The 22,940-nt window shown below is 29.0% G+C and overlaps 6 protein-coding genes across 11 annotated transcripts; 5 read left to right on the forward strand and 1 right to left on the reverse strand.

Moving 5' to 3' along the window:
• Positions 1–67: 67 nt before the first annotated feature.
• On the reverse strand, positions 68–1,883 carry Polr2E (DNA-directed RNA polymerases I, II, and III subunit Rpb5). The gene is made up of 2 exons (XM_047060581.2): positions 1,580–1,883; positions 68–1,501 (listed from the first exon to the last, which is right to left on the reverse strand). Exons 1-2 carry the CDS (start codon positions 1,788–1,790, stop codon positions 1,077–1,079), a joined length of 636 nt encoding a protein of 211 aa, XP_046916537.1. The 5' UTR covers positions 1,791–1,883; the 3' UTR covers positions 68–1,076.
• Scox (Synthesis of cytochrome c oxidase) lies at positions 79–1,045 on the forward strand. The gene has a single exon (XM_047060579.2). The coding sequence runs from the start codon at positions 79–81 to the stop codon at positions 955–957; it is 879 nt and encodes a 292-aa protein (XP_046916535.1). The 3' UTR covers positions 958–1,045.
• Positions 1,884–2,156: 273 nt separating the features above from the next.
• On the forward strand, positions 2,157–15,960 carry LOC124496981 (bicaudal D-related protein homolog). Of its 5 annotated transcripts, none has more exons than XM_075732647.1 (7): positions 2,157–2,416; positions 2,674–4,371; positions 13,796–14,011; positions 14,096–14,671; positions 14,739–15,062; positions 15,131–15,517; positions 15,604–15,960. In XM_075732647.1, exons 2-7 carry the CDS (start codon positions 3,772–3,774, stop codon positions 15,796–15,798), a joined length of 2,298 nt encoding a protein of 765 aa, XP_075588762.1. In that variant the 5' UTR covers positions 2,157–2,416; positions 2,674–3,771; the 3' UTR covers positions 15,799–15,960. The 5 variants fall into 5 exon arrangements, with proteins under 5 accessions (XP_075588762.1, XP_075588761.1, XP_046916518.2 ...); XM_075732646.1 differs by having other exon boundaries at positions 2,193–2,437; XM_047060562.2 differs by having other exon boundaries at positions 2,193–4,371.
• A 41-nt stretch (positions 15,961–16,001) lies between these two features.
• LOC124496987 (RCC1 and BTB domain-containing protein 2) lies at positions 16,002–17,688 on the forward strand. Of its 2 annotated transcripts, none has more exons than XM_047060570.2 (2): positions 16,002–16,212; positions 16,289–17,688. In XM_047060570.2, the coding sequence occupies exon 2, from the start codon at positions 16,301–16,303 to the stop codon at positions 17,582–17,584; it is 1,284 nt and encodes a 427-aa protein (XP_046916526.2). In that variant the 5' UTR covers positions 16,002–16,212; positions 16,289–16,300; the 3' UTR covers positions 17,585–17,688. The 2 variants fall into 2 exon arrangements, with proteins under 2 accessions (XP_046916526.2, XP_075588778.1); XM_075732663.1 differs by having other exon boundaries at positions 16,057–16,201.
• A 35-nt stretch (positions 17,689–17,723) lies between these two features.
• LOC124496983 (uncharacterized) lies at positions 17,724–19,692 on the forward strand. Its single transcript, XM_047060566.2, has one exon. The coding sequence runs from the start codon at positions 17,928–17,930 to the stop codon at positions 19,542–19,544; it is 1,617 nt and encodes a 538-aa protein (XP_046916522.2). The 5' UTR covers positions 17,724–17,927; the 3' UTR covers positions 19,545–19,692.
• Positions 19,693–19,774: 82 nt separating this feature from the next.
• Positions 19,775–21,300, forward strand: LOC124496986 (X-linked retinitis pigmentosa GTPase regulator). Its single transcript, XM_047060569.2, has one exon. It carries the CDS (start codon positions 19,837–19,839, stop codon positions 21,133–21,135), a length of 1,299 nt encoding a protein of 432 aa, XP_046916525.2. The 5' UTR covers positions 19,775–19,836; the 3' UTR covers positions 21,136–21,300.
• Positions 21,301–22,940: the final 1,640 nt, after the last annotated feature.

Here is a 22,940-nt window from a genome sequence, read left to right on the forward strand (position 1 = left end):
CCAAATAAGCGTGTTGTTTCGGTCGTTTGATAGTGATCATATATCGAAGTATATCAGACGATTACATACGATTACAAAATGAATCTAACAATTTTAAGATCAAGCCATCATCTATTTCGGCGATTAATTCATCAAAATCATGGATTATCGATGAAAATTTTTACATCTACTCGAAATTTTACCGCTCTCTCATCAAACAATCGATCGATGATTGTTCGAATTAAATTCAATCATCATCATTCGAATCATTCTTCCGGAACAATACTATGGTTATCAACGGGAAAAAGTGATGAAAGTAAACGTGCATTTTTCACTTGGAAAGCATTCATCATATCTGGTGTATTAGTTTCATTATTTGCCGGTTTCATGATACATTTGAAAAATGAAAAATTGAAACAAATGGAAAGACAACGTAAAAAAGCGTTAGGTGAAACAGCTGTTGGTGGCCGATTTGATCTAATCGATCATAATGGAAAACCATATTCATCAACCAATCTTGAAGGCCGTTGGGCAATGATTTATTTTGGTTTCACACATTGTCCAGATGTATGTCCAGATGAATTGGAAAAAATTGTTAAAGCCGTTGAGTTGATTGAACAGGATAAACATTCGGATCCAATACTACCGGTATTTATTACAGTGGATCCAGAACGTGATAATGTTCAAGCTGTACGTGAATATATCCACGAATTTTCACCAAAATTTATCGGTCTTACCGGTAATAAAGAACAGATTAATCAAGCAACACGTGCATATCGTGTATATTATTCAGCTGGACCACGTGATCATGAAAATGATTATATTGTTGATCATACAATTATTACCTATTTGATTAATCCGGAAGGTCAACTAGTCGATTATTATGGCCAAACAAAAACGGCTGAAGATGTAGCACAAGGTGTTATGAAAGCAATGAAAAATTATCGTAATTTGAATCGAAAATTAGGATTTTTGTAAGGCAAGAAAAATTTCAACAAAAAAAAAAATTTTGTTTTATTGAAATGACAAAATGATGATTAAATGAAAATGATTTCAGATTTTTAAATTGTGATGAAAAAAACAAATGATTAATTTTTCTATACAACTAGCCGATAAGAAATATAACGTCCAGCCGTTTCTGATGGTCGTATGATTTTTACTACTTGGCCACGTTTCAATCCATAATAACGTGCAACCGGATCGCTAGCTTGTATTCTCATTAATTGACTTTCTTTCAATTTATAACGTGCTAATAGTTCAGCTTTTTCTTCTACATTCAATATAATATGTTGTGGTACTAATTCATGTTCAGTTATATTGATCAATAATTCAGATTCTAAAAATTGTTCAAGAATATATTTTGGTGCCATATCCACTAATGCCTGTTTAGCTGATGGTGTCATTCCTTGTTGTACTACAATCATAGCACGTGTTATATTTTCTTCTTGCATACGTTGACAATAATTTTTGACCGTTTTTATGCCGATTTTTGGTTCATCCGGAAAGAATACAAACATTTGATCTGAATTGGGGGGGGAATGATGGAAAATTTAATAAAATTGAATTTAAATTTTCAAGAAAAAATTTATAAATAGATTACCAGTTGGATCATTCATATGTGAAACCAGTACGATTAAATCACTACGTGATGGATGATTTTCGCTTGGTTTATCACCATATTGTTCTTTAAATTGATCCAATGTTTGTTCTTTTTCATCACGTGTTACAAGATATCCACGATCATTACATAATTGCATGACGGTTTTACGTATACGCCATAATTTATAGATAACTGCTTCATCGGATTCCATTTTTTAGATTTTATTTTATTTTATTTTTTTATTACTTTTCTTGAACAAAAAAACAAAAAAATTTAAATAAATGATGATGATCAAATGTCAACAAAAAAAAAACCATGCATGAATAGAAAAACATGAATGATTGTGATATGATGAACGACATCTATCGATTGTAATCGATTATTCTCAAAAAAAAAATTGGTAATTTTCCATTTCAATACATTACGCGTTACTATATCAAATGGTTTCTCTTTCTTTCTCTCTCTCTCTCTCTCTCTCTGTCTCTCACCTGGACAGGTGTGTGTGTGTAGAACAAAATGATGATGATCATAGGTATTGCAATACATCGACACACAGACGATATGATTGAAGTGAATTGAGAGACAAAGACAGACAGAGAGAGAGAGAGAAAAATATCAAAAACTTGAATGAATGAAAAACCTGTGGCCATCAAACTTTTTTTCTTTTTTTTTTGGTGATTGCAATTCGAATGCAATCCAGATTTCATTCATTCATTCATTCAGCCATCTGTCGTCCGGTTGTTTGGTCGTTGTTGTGGTTCATCATGTGAATATGTGTTTTTTTTTTAATAGTCACCACCACCACCAAAATAAAAAACGGATGTCTTCTGGATTTATGTATGTTCATTCAACCAAAATGTAAGTAGTATAGTGATAGTCACCCATAGATGACCAGATGACTTTGGTCTTTATGGGAATTCAGGTCTTTGTTCTCGTGTATGGTTTTGTCTGGTTTTATGTGTTGGAGATGGAACTCTCTCTCGTATATATCACCATTAAATCTGTTATACTCAAACCATTTACAAATTCGTGATTGACTTTTTTTTGTGTTTGTCTTGTTTTTCTCAATTTTTTTTTCTTTTTTTTCTGTTTAGCTGTGATTGTGTCAACCTTTTGTTTTGTTTTTTTTTGTTCGTTCGATTAATAATCATCGATAAACCCGTTTGATATCATTGAAAAAAAATCGCTGTATCGCGATCGCTTTCTCTTTCTTCATCTTCATAATCATTCTCTTTCAAAAAAAAAAAAAAAAAAAAAAAAAAATTTCAATCAATATTCATATAACACCGATATATTTGTGATAAACAACATTTCTAGCCTTCGTATTATCAAACAAAAAAAAACGTTCAAATTTCGAACGCGTTGTTCAACAGCAGCCTGTATACACCCAACTTGGATCAATTCTGGATTCAAATTTGTGTATGTTGTTATTATGTTATCTCCATGGTGATTCCATTTTGGATCGAATTAATTTCTTTGTTTGTTATTTTTTGTTTGCCTGTGTGTGTGAGTATGTGTGTGAAATACAGCTTTTTTAAAAAAAAAAATAATCAAATTTCCAATCTGATTACATCGTGAAATTCACATCATCGTCATTATCTATCATCCAAGTGATCACCATTGTCATTCATTCTATTAGATTTACGTGTGATTGACACTTGAAGTTTGTTTATTGCTCTCTCTCTTTCTATCTCAATATTCGTTTCCTGGTGATAATATTCAATCTGATGACGATCATGATGACAATGTCATTTTTTTCCCGCTTTAATGTTGATAAATAATTGAATGAAAATTTTTGTTGTTGTTGTTGTTGCTGTTGTTGTAGAAAAAAAAAATTCATATCCTGGAAATTACAATTAATCACGAAGATGAAAGATATGAAATTGTCGTCATAATTTTTTTTTCAGTCGTATATGTGTGTGAATCACCATGAAAAGTTAAAAATAAAAATCAAAAATTTTTTTTTGATTGATTGACAATCCAATATTAAGCTCACCTGAAATCCAAAAAAAAAACCAACTGCGTTGTTTGTGTGTGTGTGTGTGAATTCGAATGTTTTGAAACATTCGATTTTTTTTTCATTTTTTTTCTTGTTACAAAGAATCAATCCATATCTAGTTTTGATTTTTTTTTTAGTTTGTTGCTCATCAAATTTTTTCTTTTAAATTGTAATTGTTTTGTCATGACATGTCATGTCTACAAAAGAAATTTTCCATGACAACATTATTCATCATCATCAACATCAACATCAACATTCTAAATTATCATCAAATGTCACCAGCAACAACAATAGCCATCAAATCATTATCAGTGATAATGATGATAATGGTGATATTAAAAAATCATTGTCATCATCATCATCATCATCATCATCGACAACAAAAACGATCAATAATCACCACAGTATTCAATCGTCATCATCATCACCATCATTATCTATTCCATCGATGTATGGGGGAAATTTGGATGATTTTATTGATGAATTACGGCAACGTAATATCGATAATGATAATGATGATGATGACGATGGTATAGTTATCACCAACAACAACAACAACAATATTATTACTAATAATGAAAATATGAATCCAATTATGAATACGAATTCAATTTATACTAGTCAATCATCTGCCACTACCAATACTAACAGTGATATATTATTATCACGTTTAGCTAAAAAAGAAAAAGATTTAATATTAGCCGCTGAATTAGGTAAAGCATTATTAGATCGTAATGAAGAATTAAGTCGTATGAATGAACAATTGAATGAAGAATATACAAAAAATATTGAGGTAAGTGAATGAAAATTCTACAAATTCAAATTCTGAATTTTATTCTGAATGAATTCATTGATTATAATAATTATGATTATGATGAAGTTGAAAAACTGATGCAATTCAATTACAATTATAATAATCATCATCATTATATTTGTTAATATAAAACCTTTAAGAAAATTTCGTTTTTTTTCTGTCTGTTTGTTGTTTATTGAAAAACCTTGAAAACAAAAAATCTTGAAATCACGAATTTTTCAACAGTGGCTACTATTAACTTTTCATTATAATGATGATAATGATATACAATATTGTCGTCGTGGAGAAAATGAAAATTATCATTATTTACTGGATAATGAAAGAGTGGGAGAGAATGAGAGACGAACACAGAGCGAGAGAGAGAGAGAGAGAGAGAGAGAGAGAGAGTTATGGATGTAGAGAGAAAGAGAATTTATTCAGGATTATTGTAAAGAAGAAAATTGTTTCCATTTTTTTTTGCCCAAAAAAATGATATTTGGAAAGAAATTTTCAAATATCATTTTTGTTTTGGGGAAAATTCATTTTCAGATCACTTTTTTTTTCATTCATTCCACCACTTGGATTAATGATTATGATGATGGTAATAATAATAATAATATGAATATATATGAATATGGATTATTATTGGGTGGCCATTGGTCATTTGGATGAAATATTTATCAATATGATCATCATTATAATGATGATAATAATAATATTGGTCAACATGTCGTCATCATGTTGTATATGTTGATACATTTGGTATGTAACAATAATTTATTATATCTTGTATCCATATAACGGAACATGAACAACAATGATGATGATGACGACACTGAACTTAATGGATTGAACTTTTTTTTTTGTTGAATAAAAATTGAAACATGAAATTGAATTCGGTCAAATACAAGTTGTTCAATGTTTTTTTTTCTGTTATCGTCGTCTTGGTGGTGGTTGTTGTTGTTATTATTGTAATTGAAAGTAGAAAATTTAAATTTTTTTTTCAATTTTTCTTCTTCCGTTTCATCATCATTGAAATGATGATGGTGAAATGAAAATAATGATGATAATGATAGGTAAAATCCTTTTTCATATATGTGTGCGTGTGTGTGTGTGTATTCAATGTGGGAAAGATAATCGGATTTTGTTGTCTAGTCAATTTTTTCTCTTCGATGATAACCGACCTATATTATTTAGTTGAACTTTTGTTGTTGTTATTGTTTATTCTCGAGATCAAAGACGAGAAGAAAAAAATTCAATTTCAATTTAGCTGATATAGTTGAATAAGTCTTTTTTTGCTATTAATACTTAACCCTTGATGAATTTTATCAATAAATATATCTATATCTTTTCTATTTCATCATCATCATAACGAATTGATTATGTAATTCAACGATATGTGTGTTATTATTATACAAGAACTGGCCATTTCATTTCATTTGTGAAAACCTCATAGATTTTACCCATATGTATTTAGCAGCTATTGTTTCATTTTGGGATAAAAGCCATTTTTTTCTCTCTCATTCGTTCCATCTTATTTGGCTTCCTGTTTTGTTTGGTTTTGTTTTTGTTTTCTCTCAATTTCAATTGTTATTTTTTTTCGTATATAATATATAATCTTCAATTGTTGACCGATTGATCGTTGTTGTTGTTGTTGTAGTTGAATGTGAAATGATGTATGGATGTGGATGTCATCGTCATCATTATCATTTAGGCTGGCCACTACGAGATAATCGTTAATCAATTTTCCATTCCTTCTTTTACTGGGTTTTTTTTCTATGTAAGGATCCTTTTCAAGATCTATCAAAAATACCCGGTTACAATCATTTTAATTCAGACTTATCTTACCTTTCTTATCTATCATCATCGTCATCATCATCATCAATAATTTTCATTGACCAGTATGATGATGTTTGAACTAAAATAGAAAAAAAAAATTCAAACATTTTTTTTGTTTTATTTTGTTCTTTCTAATGAATAGATCTTGTTGATCATAATAAATATAATACATTTCTGTACGTATATAATCCACCGGAAATGGCTATGATCCAAAGATCAATTGATTGGTTCGAATCATCATCATCATTATTATTGATGATGATGATGATGGAAATCGATCATGATGATGAAAATGATGATAAATAATGAATAAAATTTTCAAATATATTCATGTCCATCATTCATTCATTCATTCATGATGATGAAAATGATAATCGAGTAAATACACGTAAAATGAAAAAAAAGACTAAAATTTGCAAAATATAAAAAAAAAATTTCTGATCATTACTGGGGATTTGTGAATTGAAATCAATAATGGATTCGCTTCCTTTTTTTTCCATTTTCCATTTAAATCTCCCCATTTTTATTTTCATTTATCACATAATAATGATCAAATTTGTTTCGGTTATGTTGATTTTTTTTCTCTTGATTTTGAATAATAAAAAAAAACATTCAAAATTTCCATTAACCGTAGGCTATATGATGATTATCACACAGAGGTCCGGAAATTACATGTCCGGTGTGTTGTTGTCTGTGTGTGTATGACAACTGGTGACATTAACTCATCAGTTATGGTGACTTAGTGTTTCATTTTTTTTTGCTGTTTCCGGAACTATATTCAATTTCAATTTATTCATAGAGTTTGAAAGATGAGAAATTATTATTATTATCATCATCTTTATCACTTTTTTTTGTCAAATTTGTCCACATATAATGAATATATGCCGGATATTATTTGTTCCTGGAACCATAAATGTTCTGTGTTTTGTTTATCCGTTGATTTTGATGATAATGATTAGTTTTTCGTTTTTTTTTATTATTTGTATTATGTAATGTTTTTTTTTCTGAACTAAAAATGATGAAATTAGTGTCATAAACATATACACACTGACACAGATATTGTAATAATCTGATCATATAAAACATATTGTTTTCATTATGACACAGATCACAGATCATGATGATGAAATGTGTAATTTGAAAAAAAATGACTAGCTTTATTTTATATACAATTCAATTTGATCAATGATGTTCATTGGTGTGTGTGTGCGTGAGTTATAAATTGATCTTTTTTTTTATTTGTTCCAGGAACAATAAAATGTTCGTCACACATACTCATATATATCATTATCGCCCTGATTGTTTGATATATGATTGTTTGTTGTTCTATTCTGGCTATCACATTTGTGGTTTTTTTTTTTTTTTTTTGGATAATTTATGATTCTGTTTATTTGTAGTAAAATCGATATCATTTTTATCTGAAAAATCTTTCGATTGGATATGATTTTTTTTTGTTATCTTTGTCAATAATTCACCCGATACTTATATAATGAAGCTTTTTTTTCATTGTTCCAATCTATGTGTATGTGTGTGGTTTGTGTTTACCTGACAAATGAGATACTATCACTGAAAATGAAATGGTGACATTTATCATTATCATTATTTTTGTTGGAAAATTAGAAACGAAAGTAAAACACGAACGATTGTTAAGAAAGGTGTGCATATTTAGGTGCAAGTAAGTGTGTGTGTATGACCGTAAAAAAGAGACAAAAATAATGATTTTTTTTTTTTTGATAACTTTTGGTAATGCCAATCACTCACACACACACTTACCTTACGTTACGTGAATGACATATATTCTTCAACAAAGACAGACAATGAAAATAAAAAAAAACGGCCACCATTCATTTTAGCAGCTAAATTTTAGCTATTTTAGTCAATTAGTGCATTTCATTGTTTTTTTCTCTTAATTTTTTGTCAATGAAAAAATCAAAAAAAAAAAATTGTCACCACCCACACACACATACATTTATTGTTTGAAATACTAATAAATTGCATATAACCAGTGAAATCACTTCTTGAAAAATTCTTGAATCATTTGGATGACAATCATTTGTTTTTTTTCATTTAATTTGTCACATTTATAAAAAAAAATGGCTGAATGAATTTCCGGAATTTTTTTTTCTTTCTTTCTCTTTTTTTCTCTCAAAATCATCATTAATTTTAAATAAATGATGATGATGATTCGTTCCTATTTACACCTTGAACAGGAAAAACTTAAATGAAAGACTAAATGTTTGGTGAAAATGGTTAAATCATTTGTTTTTTTTATTCAACATAAATCATGTTATTATATAAATCTTGATCCAATTATTTGATCCATTTAAAGCATAAATCGTGACTATCATCATCATCATCATCATCATAATCGTGATGATGATTTGTTTGTTGTTGAATTAAAGTCATCTCAGTCTATGAGTGTTCATCATCATTATCATCATCACTGTAACCATTTTGATTTCATTTGTACACGCGATTTTTGAAACAAAAAAACACTTTTTCTTTTGTTTGGAACAAGAAAAAAACAAAAACATTCATGTCAGTGGTCACAATTCATTTGAAATGAATGTTTTGCTCTTGTATCATCCATGATTATCATGATGATGATCATAGTCTTATAGATTTATTTTTTCGATTCTTTCTCTCATCATTCGGAATGTTTGTTTTTTCATTTATAATTGCAAAAAAAATTTAATTCGATCGACATTCAATCAATCAATCAATCAATTGATTTCAGACAGAAAGTAAAATGAAAAATTGAATTGTGACAAAATTTATATTTTATTTTTTTATGATTTCAAATTAATTTGAATTTTATTTGGCCGCTAAAAAAAATAAATAAATAAACCCGATCACGATCGAATCACAGTTTTTTTTTGTTCTGCCCTGCCATTTCCCTTTTTCATCATCATCATCATCATCATTCAATCATCAATTTTAAATTCGATTTTTCTGTTTTCTGTTTTTTTTTTGTTTGCCACATTGATCACACAACTTTAACAGAAAATGATTAATTTATAAGTTTCATTCCCTTTTTTTTTCTTTGTAATTTAATTCAATTGATTGAATTGAATCACAAAAAAAAATGGAAGGAAATTGGAACAAAGAAAAATAAAAGTTGTTCGATCTCGTTATATGTGATTGATTTCTTTCTCTATCTCTATCTCTCTCTCTCCCAGATTGTTGAAACGAATTGACAATTTCACATTGGAATCATTGGATTTTTGTTTTCACACTTTCACTTTAAATTTATTTTAGCTGTCATTTTTTTTCTGATATATTTCTTTTCATTATAATGAAACAGAACAAAACATAATAATTAATTTCATTTAAACTACAACGACAACAACAACAACAAGTGGTTGTTTTCGATTTAATTATTATTTATCAATCATCAACAGATTTATTGATCAGATTGATTGATTTTCATTCATGTGTGTATGTAATAATCTATTGATAGACAATAGCAACAACAATAACAACAACAACAACAACAAATTAACAACAAAAAAAAAACAATTATCATTATAACCGAATCAATCAATTGTGAAAGGATTGAATAACGATGAAATAGAAATAGATGGAGACAGAGTGTGTGTGTGTGTGTGCAAGCTAGAAATTATCAAATTATTCATTCTATCTAAAAATGATGATTTACAATTTTGATTTTTTTCAAATTTTTTTTTGTATTGTTTTTTTTTTGGTGTTTTGTTTTTACACTGAATTATTTTCGGTAACAATTATCATCATTATTTTATTTATGGATGACCATTACAAATATAATCACACACATATATGTGAATGGAATGATTTTTTTGTTCTTGATGTTCCAAAATGGGTTCCATCATCATCATCATCATCATCATGGTGTCTATGTGTATCGTTGTGTGAATGACACAATTTGAATTGATGATTATGGTGTCGACAATTACCATCATTATAATGTTGTTTGTTGTTGTTTTTTTTTTTTTTTTTTTTTTTTGATTATAATAATAATAATGATGATGATGATAATTGTTATAGTTTGCAATTCGTTTGAAAAAACAATTGAATTTTTTCTTTCTTTCTCTTCTGTGTTGTTGTTGTTGTTGTTGTTTTTGTTGCAGTTCATTTCATTTCATTTTATTTTAGCTTTTAGTTCACTTTCTGGATCGTTTCATTTCATTTCATTTCAGATTTTTTTTTGTTTTTGTTTGTTTCACTTTAAGGTTCATTGTCTTTAATCATTTCTAAATAACGACACAAACAGAGAGGGAGAGAGAGAGAAAGATTGGCTGACATTTATGAATGAATGAATTGATTTTATTGGAAAATGGATGTGCACATAACTTATCCATGTGTGTTTGTGTGTGTGTGAAAAATTTTTTTGTTGTTGTTGTAGTTGTTGTTGTTTTCTCTATTCATATTCAACTACATATGGGTACATAATACACTTTAAAAAAAAAAATTTGCAATTCATCATCATCATTGTTTGTTTTTTTTTTTTTTGTAACATTCCATGCATGACTTGGGATGTTGTTGTTTTTTTGTTTTTGTTGTTGTTCGGATTGTAGTAATAGTAATAATAATTAAAAAAAACAAAATCAAACAATAACCAGATTATCATCATCATCAGCTATATATATAAGACACCTAATAATCATTTGAAGAAGAAAATAATTTTCGTTTTCAAACAATAATAATGAATTTATCTATTTATTCAGCAAAAATAACAGCAACAAGTGTTGTATTATTGTTTCTATGATCAAACCTGTTGATAGTACTATAGTAAACATCATTTCCAATCATCATTGATGATGATGATGATGACATGCATTTATAATTTTCATTTTGGATCTTCGATCTGTTTTGTTGTTGTTTTTTTTTTTTGGTGTATAATTTTTGATCATCATCATCGTGATCATGATCATGATGATCGTGTTGGTTCCATTTTGTTGTTTTTTTCTTTGGGTTTTTTTTATTGAGTATTCCAAAAAACATTAATGATGATTTGTGATGATGATGATGATGATGATGATCACGAATGTAATGGCGCCCTCAATCCAATAATAATAATAATAATAATAAAGATTTCTTTCATCCAATCTTTAGTAGTGGTGGCGATGGTTTTTTTTTCTTGGATTAAAAAGATTAGATTAGGATATATCATCATCATCATATAATATAATCTGATACGATTTGAAATAAATTGTACAACAACAAAATACTATTCTTTGAATTAAATACAATGGTTATATAATGATAATCATCATGATGATGATGATGATGATGACGATGATAATAACAGTGAACAAAACAAAGAAAAATTATTTTCTTTTTGTGGTCATTATCATCAAACAACAGAACGAAAAAGAGAGGGAGAGAGAGAGATAGATAACAAAAAAAACCATCATTATTATTATGATTATCATCGAAACAACAAGAACTTTTTGGTAACCTAAACAAAATCTATGATTTTTTTGTTGTTGTTGTTGTTGTTGCTTATTCGTTTTTTTTTCTACAACAGGAAAATATGATGATGATGATGATGATGTCCAATGATGATGATGATGATGATGAAATATACCATAGGATTAACTTCAGGATAATTCAAGATTATTTTCATTTTAATCATAATGTGGTTTTATTAGCAATGAAATTGGAAACAAAAAAATTATTCATTCAATTGATTATATCATCTTGATGATGATGATGATGATGATGATTGAAATCCTTGAATTTTGATAATGGATGATCAGTATGGAAACAGAGAACGATAAAAGATAATAATAACCATGTATTAATTCATGAATTTGTCATGTCACCCGTTTACTTGTTGTTGTTATTTATTGTAAAAAAAAGGTCAAATGTTTTATTGTTTTTTTTCTCTCTCTCTCACACACATTTGTTTTGAGAGAGAGAGAAACATGATGATGACCATTTAATGATGACATGATGCATCACGTGGTATTATTTGATGATGGCCATCATTATTATTATTTGTCATCAAAAATGATTTTATTGAATGATGACTATTTTTGACCATTTTGAATAACATTTATTTATAGGAAAAATGTTTTGACACTATTTAAATGAAATTTGATTTTTTTTTCATTCATTCATTCATTGTTTGGTTCTCATTGTACCGGATATTCATTCATTCATTCATTTCTTTTTTTTTTTGGTTGGTTCCAAAAATACAAACCGCCAAGAATAGCATCTATTTTTGGTTTGTCACTTGACAATAGAACAATTTTTTTTCATCTGTTGAATGTGCTCATTTTATTGATTGATTGATTGATCAGTTTTTTTTTGTCATTTTTGTATATTTTCTAATAATAATGGTAATGAGTTAGTTATTGTTGATGACAATGATGATGATTTAAATGGTTATCATTTTCACCCAATTTTTTTTTCTCATTCCACTTTTTCAAGTTGAGATTCAAATTGATCATCATCATCATCATAATCATTGAGATGAGTTTTTTTTCGTCTCTTTTTTTAGAAAAAAAATAAATTATAATAACCATTGATATAGTGATGATTTGAACCATTTTCGAGTTAATAATCATTCATTAAAATAAACGAATGAATGATGAATAACAGTCGCCAAGAAAAAAAAATGTGATCATTTACGACTTATAGTGAACAGCAACAATAACAACAACAACGACGACGACGAAAAAAAAAAGATTGATCAACTCAAGGATAATTCATTGGGTTTTCATTCATTCATTCATTCATTCAATGTTTCGATCATCATCATCAAGATGATCATTAGTGTGTGTGTATTTCGCATATGGCGATAATTATTATCGAAAAACTCAACGAAAATTTTTAACAGTTCTGTATAACTGATAAGAAAAAAAAAATAGATAGAAAATTGTTTGTTTGTCAAATAATAACAACAATTCATTACAATTTCATCATTTTCATTGTTTTATCTGGTTGTTGTTGTTGTTGATGGATTTTTAATTTTCAAATTTTTAAAATTAACAAAAAAAAATCGACAACGATGACTATTAGTTGTTTTTTTTTGGATAGATAGATTCAAACTTGATTGATTGATTGATTGATTGATCGATGAATGGATGGATGGATGGATGGATGGATGGCAAGTTTTGATTCTTTTCCAAAACAAAAAAAATAAAAACAAAATTTCCATGCGACATACATTTGTTCATTATTATTGTCATCAATCGTGACCACCGCCACCACCACCACCATCATGAATTGTTAACAATGCACACAGAGAGAAAAATTTTTTTTCCATTTCTAATAATAATGATGATGATGATTCATGATCAAATCTATGAATCTAATCATTAATTATAATCATCATCATCATCATTTCATTATTATTATATTGCAATTGAATTTAAATTTTCACACTTTGTCATTTCGTGATGATGATCATGTATTGTTTTCCATGTGTTTTTCGGTATTTTTTGTTTTGTTTTCAAATTCCAATCTTGATCAATCAATTGATTGAATGTTGAATATTTTTATTGAGTGTGTGCTGGCAACAAAAAAAAATTACAATTTGTTTTTAATGTTTCTATTTCTTTTTTTCTTTTTTTCCAAATTTTTTTTCCACCACGTAAAGCTATTGGAACAGGAAAAATATGCATTAAGAAAAAAATTAAATTCAATTGAAATTGAATATGAAAATAAATTACATGATCTACATAGTGATCTGGAAACGGCGAATGAAAATCTTCGTACACATGTTGATATTAGTAAACAATCAGAATTGGAAACAAATCGTATGATTGCTGAATTAAGTGAACAGAATCGAAGGCTAACCACTGAATTGAAAGAGGTTTGTTTGTTGTGAAGATTTGTGAGATTTTTATTTTTTGTTGTTGTTAATTTTTTTTTTCATTCTTCATATTTATTTCTATAGACAACGAATCGAGAATCAATGTTGGAAAAAGAAATTCAATCATTGAAAGAACAATTCAGTGCACGACGTATCAATTTTAGTGATCATCTTGGCCAGTTAGAAGGATTACGTGATGAAATAAATTTACTTACAAATCGTAAACGTGAATTAGAGAATAAAATATCATCATTGAATGAGGAAAAAATGTCCATATCAATTACATTGGATGAATCACAATATCGTATAATGGCATTGGAAAAACAATTACAAGATAAAGAATTAAATTTACAAAATCAACAAAAAGATCTCGAAGATTTACGACGTACAATGATTCATTATCAGAATCGTATTGATTCATTAATGAAGTTGCGTACATTTGATATCGGTACACAACAAATATCATCATTATATAATGAAATTGAAATTTCATCACAATCATCTGGTGATGATCATCACAATAATAATCATCATCAACATAATCACCATCATCATCATTCATCAAATCATAATCATCAAAATGTTGGTGGTGGATATCTATCCGATACCGATGATATTGACATGTTTCCAATCGATAGCCGTTGTAATCGATGTTTTAAAGTATGTATGGATTATTTTTAGTTGAATTTTTCCTTAGTCCAATGTTTTTTTTTTAATTTCTATATAGAATAAACAAGAAATTAGTGATTTATATCAAAAACTTAAACAAATCTATGATGATCTCTATAAACGTCAACACCAAAGTGAACAACAACAAAAACAACAGGAACAAAATACATCTACCATGATAAATGGAACTATAGATATTATGTCCGATTCAAATACAACATCTTCATCATCATCATCATCAACGAATGGTGAATCATCGCCTACAGCACGTAGCGTAGATCATAATCATGATAGTGGTATTCAAACAAACATTGGCCTTATCGATGATTTGAATATGATTGTTTGTGATATACAGGACCTCATTAAAAATTTTGATTACATGGTATGACAATAAGGATTTTTTGATTTTTTTTCTATTCAAATCTCGTGTTTTTTTTCAATTAAATTTAGTCACAATGTTCATTTTGTCAACAATTTCGTATTGAAAGAATGGAATTAGAAAGATTACATAAAACAACACAACAAGATAAAGAAGAAATTGGTAAATTAAAAGCTGAAATTCTTCAACTATCATCAACAGTGACGATGAATGATGTTGAATTGATTGCTGCACGTGAACGATTAGCAGCTTTTGAACAGGATAGACAAGCAGATAATCAATCACAAGATGAAATTGTTAAACGAGCTTTAAAAATGCGTGATGAAACTATTTCCCGTAAGAATTTAGTCGAAATTGAATTGGCCAAAATACGAATCGAATTGATGCATGTAAATAGCCAACTATTGGAAACGATTCAACAAAAAATTGAATTATCACAACAGCTTGAACAATGGCAGGTATGTCTCTTATACATATGAAATAGTTCTTCAGCATGATTGAATTTCTTTTTTTGATCTCTTTTTTTTATAATTGTAAATTCCAGGTTGACATGGAAATCCTAATCGAAGAACAGTTAAGAAATAAATTAAGTCTACATGAAAAATCATCATCATTAAATGGTCATTATAATATCAATGGTCATGTAAATAATAATAATAATAATAATGGTAGTAGTAAAAAAGAAAATCGATTCGGTTTGATTAATCTGGCCAAATTGTTAACCTATCAACGAACATAATGATTTTTTTTTCACTTGTTTGATTTTTTTTATTGTTTATTTTTGTAATTTTTTTTCTCATCATGTACAAAAAAAATTATTATAAAACATGTGTATATTTTAAATGAAAATTTGATAAATGAATATAGAAATAAATTCAATTCGAAATTTGAAAATGAAAAACACTTTTATGAACATGTGATCGCCGTTGTGTGGCGTAACTGTCAATCTTGTTTGATTCATGATGATCGTTTTATGTTCGAAAATTTGTTCGAAATTTTAGACTTTGTGTTCACGTGGTATTTTTTTTTTTTTTTTTTTTTTTGGCAATTTATAAACCCTTGAACACCCATGTTTAACACTGGTCAATGAATGTCTGATCTTGATTGAGTTGAAATCTGCAAATAAGTCTCGTTTTGTTCTGGTAACAACTTGGTTTGTGTTTTTTTTTTTTTTTGTTTTGTTTTGTTTGCACAGCATTTGATTATTTGAAATTGATTTTATTATTTAGAATTATTGAAAAATGGATGATCGACAATCAAGAATTGCGAAATATTATTCATCATCATTGGATCAATGGAATCGAAGACTATTCAATAGATTAACGAATCGAAATTTTCGTCAATCAGTACGTTATGTGATCTTTATGGATTTGAATGATTCATTTATAATAATCACAAAAAATTGGCGTACATATGTTTATGGACCACAAGTATGTTCATGGCTTGGTTTAGAACACGACAGTTCAGATGTGAACGAAATTGAAGAATTGAGATATACAGAACTAAAGCAGGTCGATTATGGATATAAATTTTTTGTTGTATTGACCGAAGATGGATCCGTATATATGGCTAGTCGTAAATTCTCCGATTGGAAAACTTACCGACAATTGAAACCGTTATATGATTTGGATGAAAATTATCGTATGATTAGCTGTGTATGTGGTTATGACCATATCTTATTATTACGTGAAGATGGTAAATTATTCACCATGGGTGATAATTCTTTGGGTCAATTGGGTCGTAACAATGATTCATCATCATCATTTACCTCTATGATTGATACTGGCTTGTCAGATGTGGAGAGAATCGCTTGTGGTTCTAATTTTTCCATAGCCATGACAGATAATGGAGTGTATTCTTGGGGCGCAAATGATTATGGACAATTGGGCATCAATAGCGAGTCAAAACAAAATACCCCTAAAAAAATCAGATTTAATAGAAACATTTATGAACATGAAATTGTTGATATCGTTACTGGTGACTCACATACAATGTTTCTATTTGACAATGGTGACGTTTATGAATGTGGAAATCCTGATTGTTTTCTAAAGAACAAGACTTTCCCTAAACGAATGCATATCAATAACATTGATGCCATTGCTTGTGAAAAATTTGCTGATTTTGCAATACTTTTCGGAACAAACGATCAATGCTATGTTCTTGGACGTAAATATTCATCGAAGTTTATTGTACCAACAGAGATCCATGGAGTAAAAACATTCAGTGATGCATTTGAAAGATACGAAACAAAACCATATTCATTCATTCCAGCTTTTTTGAATATTTCACCACGACAATTGCACATGACTGGATTGGCAGTATCAGTAATAGCAAAAACACCAACGACAAGCATTTCCAGGAATAATGACCGTTCACTATGTTCAATATGTTTGGATAGAGAAAAACAGATGGTCATTTTTCCTTGTCTTCATCTAACTTCATGTGAACAATGCTCAAAACAGATGAAAAACTGTCCAATATGTCGAATTGATATCAATAGCAGTTTGCGTGTTTATATTGCTTAATATGTGTTTACATTTCAGTGAAATTGAATTCTTTGTCTTTGAAATTAGAAAAATTTTCTTATTCATTAATGAGTATTATCATCATCATCATCATTCAAATAAAATGAAAATTCTTTTTTTTAAAGTTACAATCACTGCTCCTAGATGGTGTTTGGAACAAAAAGATGATTGAAAATTTACTCGGGAGATGATAGAAAAACGGATTTCTATATGAACGTTACAGGAAATTAGGCTGCAGTGTTTGTGTTTTGTTTTTCGTTTTTCCTATATGAGTGTTCAACAACGTTGCACAAGAGTCTTTTTTTTTCTTGTAACAATTTAATTAAATAAAATTTGTCAAAAAATGGATTATCGACAATCAAGAATTTCGAAATATTATTCATCATCATTTGATCGATGGAATGAAAGACTATTCGATAGATTAACGGATCGAAATTTTCGTCAATCAGTACGTTATGTGATCTTTATGGATTTGAATGATTCATTTATAATAATCACAAAAAATTGGCGCACATTTGTTTATGGACCGCAAGTATGTGCATGGCTTGGTTTAGCACACCAATATTCAAGTGTGAACGAAATTGAAGAATTGAGATATACAGAACTAAAGCAGGTCGATTATGGAAATAAATTTTTTGTTGTATTGACCGCAAATGGATTCGTATATATGGCTAGCCGTAAATTTTCCGATTGGAGAACTGATCGACAATTGAAATTGATATCTATTGAAAGTTATCGTATGATTAGTTGTGGCTTTGAACATATCTTATTATTGCGTGAAGATGGTAAATTATTTACCATGGGCGATAATTCTTTTGGTCAATTGGGTCGTAACAATGATTCATCATCATCATTTACCTATATGATTGATACTGGCTTGTCACATGTGAAAAGAATCGCTTGTGGTTCTGATTTTTCCATAGCCATGACAGATAATGGAGTGTATTCTTGGGGTGAAAATGAATGCGGACAATTAGGTATCAATCATGTTTACCAGCAAAATACGCCTAAAAAAATCAGATTCAATAGAGACACTGATGGACATCAAATTGTTGATATCGTTGCTGGTGACACATATACAATGTTTCTATTTGACAATGGAAACGTTTATGAATGTGGGAATTCTAATTGTTTTCCATACAACAAGATTTTCCCTGAACGAATGCAGATCCATAACATTGAGGCCATTGCCTGTAAAAAATTCGAAAATTTGGCCATATTTTTCAAGTCAAACGCTGAATCCTATGTTCTTCTAAATTTTCATGAACCAACACAATATTTAGGATTCAAAACATTTGATGATGTATTTCAATATGTCAAACAAAATCTACATTCATTCATTCCAACCTTTTTAAATAGTCCACAATTACAACAACAATCGAATCGAACAAATGGATCAACTGTGCCAACAACATCAACGTCAACAGCAGCAGCAGCAGCGACAAGAGGAAACATATCCACCAATAATAATAATGACCGTTTATTACGTTCAATATGTTTGAATATGAGACAATTGCACCTGAGTGGATTGGCAGTATCAGCAATAGCAAAAACACCAACGACAAGCATTTCCAGGAATAATGATGACCATTTTAATGGATTAAAAACATTTGATGATGTTCGACGACATATATATCAAGATGTCTCACAAACTCCACATTCATTCATTCCATCTTTTTTGAATAATCCACAATTACAACAATCGAATCCAACAAATGGATCAACTGTGCCAACAACATCAACAGCAACGTCAACAGCAGCAACAGTGACAAGAAAAAACATATCCACCAATAATAATAATGACCGTTCATTGTGTTCAATATGTTTGGATAGAGAAAGACAGATTGTTTTTTTTCCCTGTTGTCATCTAACTTCATGTGAACAATGCTCAATACAGATGAAAAATTGTCCAATATGTCGAATTGATATCAACACCAGTTTGCGTGTTTATCTTGCTTGATATGTTTACATTTTGATGAAATTGGATTCTTTGTCTTTGAAATTAGAAAAAATTTTCTAATCTTTGAATTTTCAAAATTTTCTTATTCATTTAATGAGTATTATAATCATCATCATCATTCAAATAAAATGAAAATTCTTTTTTTAAAAAGTTACAATCACTGCTTCTAGATGGTGTTTGTGTTTTGTTTTTGTTTTTTTTTCTATGAGTGTACTTTTCTAAACATAGTCAGCAAATGAGTCTCGTTTTATGGTAACAATTTAATTAAATAAAATTATTGAATTATTGAAAAATGGATGTTCGACAATCAAGAATTTCGAAATATTATTCATCATCATTGGATCAATGGAATCGAAAACTATTCGATAGATTAACGAATCGAAATTTTCGTCAATCAGTACGTTATGTGATCTTTTTGCATTTGAATGATTCATTTATAATAATCACTAAAAATTGGCGTACATTTGTTTATGGACCGCAAGTATGTGCATGGCTTGGTTTACCACACGAAAATTCACTTGTAAACGAAATTTTAGAATTGAGATATACAGAACTAAAACAGGTCGATTATGGCGATAAATTTTTTGTTGTATTGACCGCAAATGGATCCGTATGTATGGCTAGCCGTAAATCGGAAGAATGGAGAACTTACCGACAATTGCAATGGATATCTAATCAAAATTATCGTATGATTAGCTGTGGCTTAAATCATATCTTATTATTACGTGAAGATGGTAAATTATTCACCATGGGTGATAATCGTTTTGGTCAATTGGGTCGAAACGACATTTATTCATCATTTATACATATGATTGATACTGGCTTGTCACATGTGGAAAGAATCGCTTGTGGTTCTAATTTTTCCATAGCTATAACAAGTGATGAAGCCTATTCATGGGGTTTGAATAATTGTGGACAATTGGGTATAGAAAATGTTCGGATTCAATTTGCTCCTGCAAAAATGTTTAACTATGATGGTCGAGTCGTTAATATCGTTGCTGGTGCCAGTAATATATGGTTTTTAATGGGCACTGGTAATGTTCATCAATTCGGTCATGTTGGTGGTCGTGAAGTATTTACTGTGATTAAAAGAAAAATTTCGATCACTAACATTGAGGCCATTGCTTGTGAAAAATTTGGCAATTTTGCCATATTTTTCAAATCAAGCGGTGAATCCTATGTTCTTGGGCGTAAAAATCTTCATAATTATAGTGAACCAAAACTTAATTTTAAGGTATTAAAAACATTCGATGATGTATATCAAGATTTCACACAAACTCCACATTCATTCATTCCAACTTTTTTGAATAATACACAATTACAACAATCGAATGGAACAAATGGATCAACTGTGCCAACAACATCAACATCAACATCAACATCACCAGCAGCAGCAACGACAAGTAAAAACATATCCATCAATAATAATAATGATCGTTCACTATGTTCAATATGTTTGGATAGAGAAAGACAGATTGTTTTTTTTCCCTGTTGTCATCTAACTTCTTGTTCACAATGTTCAACACAAATTGTTGACTGTCCAATCTGTCGAAAAAAAATTGATGGCCATTTACGTGTTTATCTTTCTTAATTGATTTCATTTTCATTGTACGAAAACAATTTTTTGATGATCATTTAAAATCATACTTATACTTTTTTCATTTATTTTGTATCATTTTAATCTGATGAATCTATCTCTTTATGATGCTTTTCATTTTATTTTTATATTAAAATTATAAATCGTAAATCGTAAAAATTGAAAAATTCTAATCTAATTTTAATATATGGATTCAATAATAGATGGCGACAACTTGTATTATTGTATTCTTGATCAAAAAATAATAATAACTGTAGACACAAAATATAGATGGCAGCACATTAGCTAAAAATGAAAACAAAAAAAAATTATATCGAACAATCCAATTTGAATTTGATAGATGATGATGATGATGAGATTCATAACACCTGGTTTTTTTCCAATTGCGTGTATTGTACAACAATACAAAAAAAAAATTTTCTTTCATCATCATCTCATCTCTTTGTCATAAATACCCCCCCGCATTCATACATAAACATTGTGTGTGTGTGTACATATATTTCTCGTGCCAGAAACAATGGGGAAAAAAAATAAATCATTCGATTTGTACCCGATAATTTCTTTCGACAATTCCATTTATATGGTTAAATACACACACACACACACTTCTCACTTCTGCTTCATTATGATCATCAAAAAACATTTTTTTTCTTCTGTAACAGTTTTTGTTCACTTATTCATTTTCAAAAAAAAAAGTTTCGCAACCGAAATTGACACAATTGACAACATTTATCTGTTCGATTTTGAATAGTTTCTTGCCACCATCACCACCACCACCACCACACTACCATCATCAAAACTATTGATCGATTAGAGCTGTAATGAAACTGTAATCGACCGATCAACGAAAAAAAAAATTTTTTTTTTTGGTGATCATAAGCCCTATTTTGTCATATGTTCAAGCTGGTATTATGACGATGATGATGATGATGATGATGATGACATTTATTTGATAGAATACCATAGAATCGAAAACTATTCTTTGGGAAAAAAAATATATGGATCAACACCACACCACAGCCAACTAACCAATCGACCATGATTCATTCATATAATAAGCTTGTCATTTCTTCTCATCATCATCAAACACAAGAATTGAAAAAAAACCACCAACACCCACCCACCGCCCTGTCAGAATCATCATCATCATCATTTTTTTTAGAGAAAAAAACATTTGTTTTTAATGATAAATGATTCATCATTACCATCATCATTTAAGAGTAGAAAAAAAATAGAAAATAATTCTGTGTGGCCAACAATTTAATGGAGAGAATTAAGAATAACAACAACAACAACAACAACAACTACAAAGAAAGACATGACAAGAATAGACAGGTTAAAACATTTGAACATGAATCGAAGCAAAAAAAAAAAAAGAATTCGAATCGATCCATTTTTTCTGTTCTTGCTTATTTCAGCATTTTTTTTTGTTTTGTTTTTTTCAACGAGATAATATATTCAATCGAAAACAACTACAACTGTAACTTGGGTTTGTATGAGATGAGAATCGATATTATCGATAGTGTAATAATAATGATGATGATGATGATATGAAAAGAAAAGTAAGTCATAATTCTAACGTTGTTGTTGTTCATGTTGTTGTTTTGAAAATTTAGTTATAAAAGTTTCGAAAGAACGTTGAAAATTTAATAATCGTTTCAAAATGAAATGTGTGTGTGTGTGTGTGTTTGTCTTGCCATCGACAAACAGACACACACTTTATGAAATGAATTGAAAATTTTTTTCTTTTCTTTTCTCTCTCTTCACTTGAAAAACCAAAAACAATAAGAAAATGAAAT

The sequence above is a fragment of the Dermatophagoides farinae genome, chromosome 7 (assembly GCF_024713945.1).
Source record: "Dermatophagoides farinae isolate YC_2012a chromosome 7, ASM2471394v1, whole genome shotgun sequence".
In the NCBI taxonomy this organism is placed as follows: Eukaryota; Metazoa; Arthropoda; class Arachnida; order Sarcoptiformes; family Pyroglyphidae; genus Dermatophagoides; species Dermatophagoides farinae.

Coding starts and splice junctions, on each gene's coding strand:
- Scox (XM_047060579.2), top strand. CDS start 79: ATGAATCTAACAATTTTAAGATCAAGCCATCATCTATTTCGGCGATTA.
- Polr2E (XM_047060581.2), bottom strand. CDS start 1,790: ATGGAATCCGATGAAGCAGTTATCTATAAATTATGGCGTATACGTAAA. Junction 1,502..1,579: donor ACATATGAATGATCCAACTG/GTAATCTATTTA, acceptor CCCCCAATTCAG/ATCAAATGTTTGTATTCTTT.
- LOC124496981 (XM_075732647.1), top strand. CDS start 3,772: ATGTCTACAAAAGAAATTTTCCATGACAACATTATTCATCATCATCAA. Junction 4,372..13,795: donor AATATACAAAAAATATTGAG/GTAAGTGAATGA, acceptor CACCACGTAAAG/CTATTGGAACAGGAAAAATA. Junction 14,012..14,095: donor TAACCACTGAATTGAAAGAG/GTTTGTTTGTTG, acceptor TTATTTCTATAG/ACAACGAATCGAGAATCAAT.
- LOC124496987 (XM_047060570.2), top strand. CDS start 16,301: ATGGATGATCGACAATCAAGAATTGCGAAATATTATTCATCATCATTG.
- LOC124496983 (XM_047060566.2), top strand. CDS start 17,928: ATGGATTATCGACAATCAAGAATTTCGAAATATTATTCATCATCATTT.
- LOC124496986 (XM_047060569.2), top strand. CDS start 19,837: ATGGATGTTCGACAATCAAGAATTTCGAAATATTATTCATCATCATTG.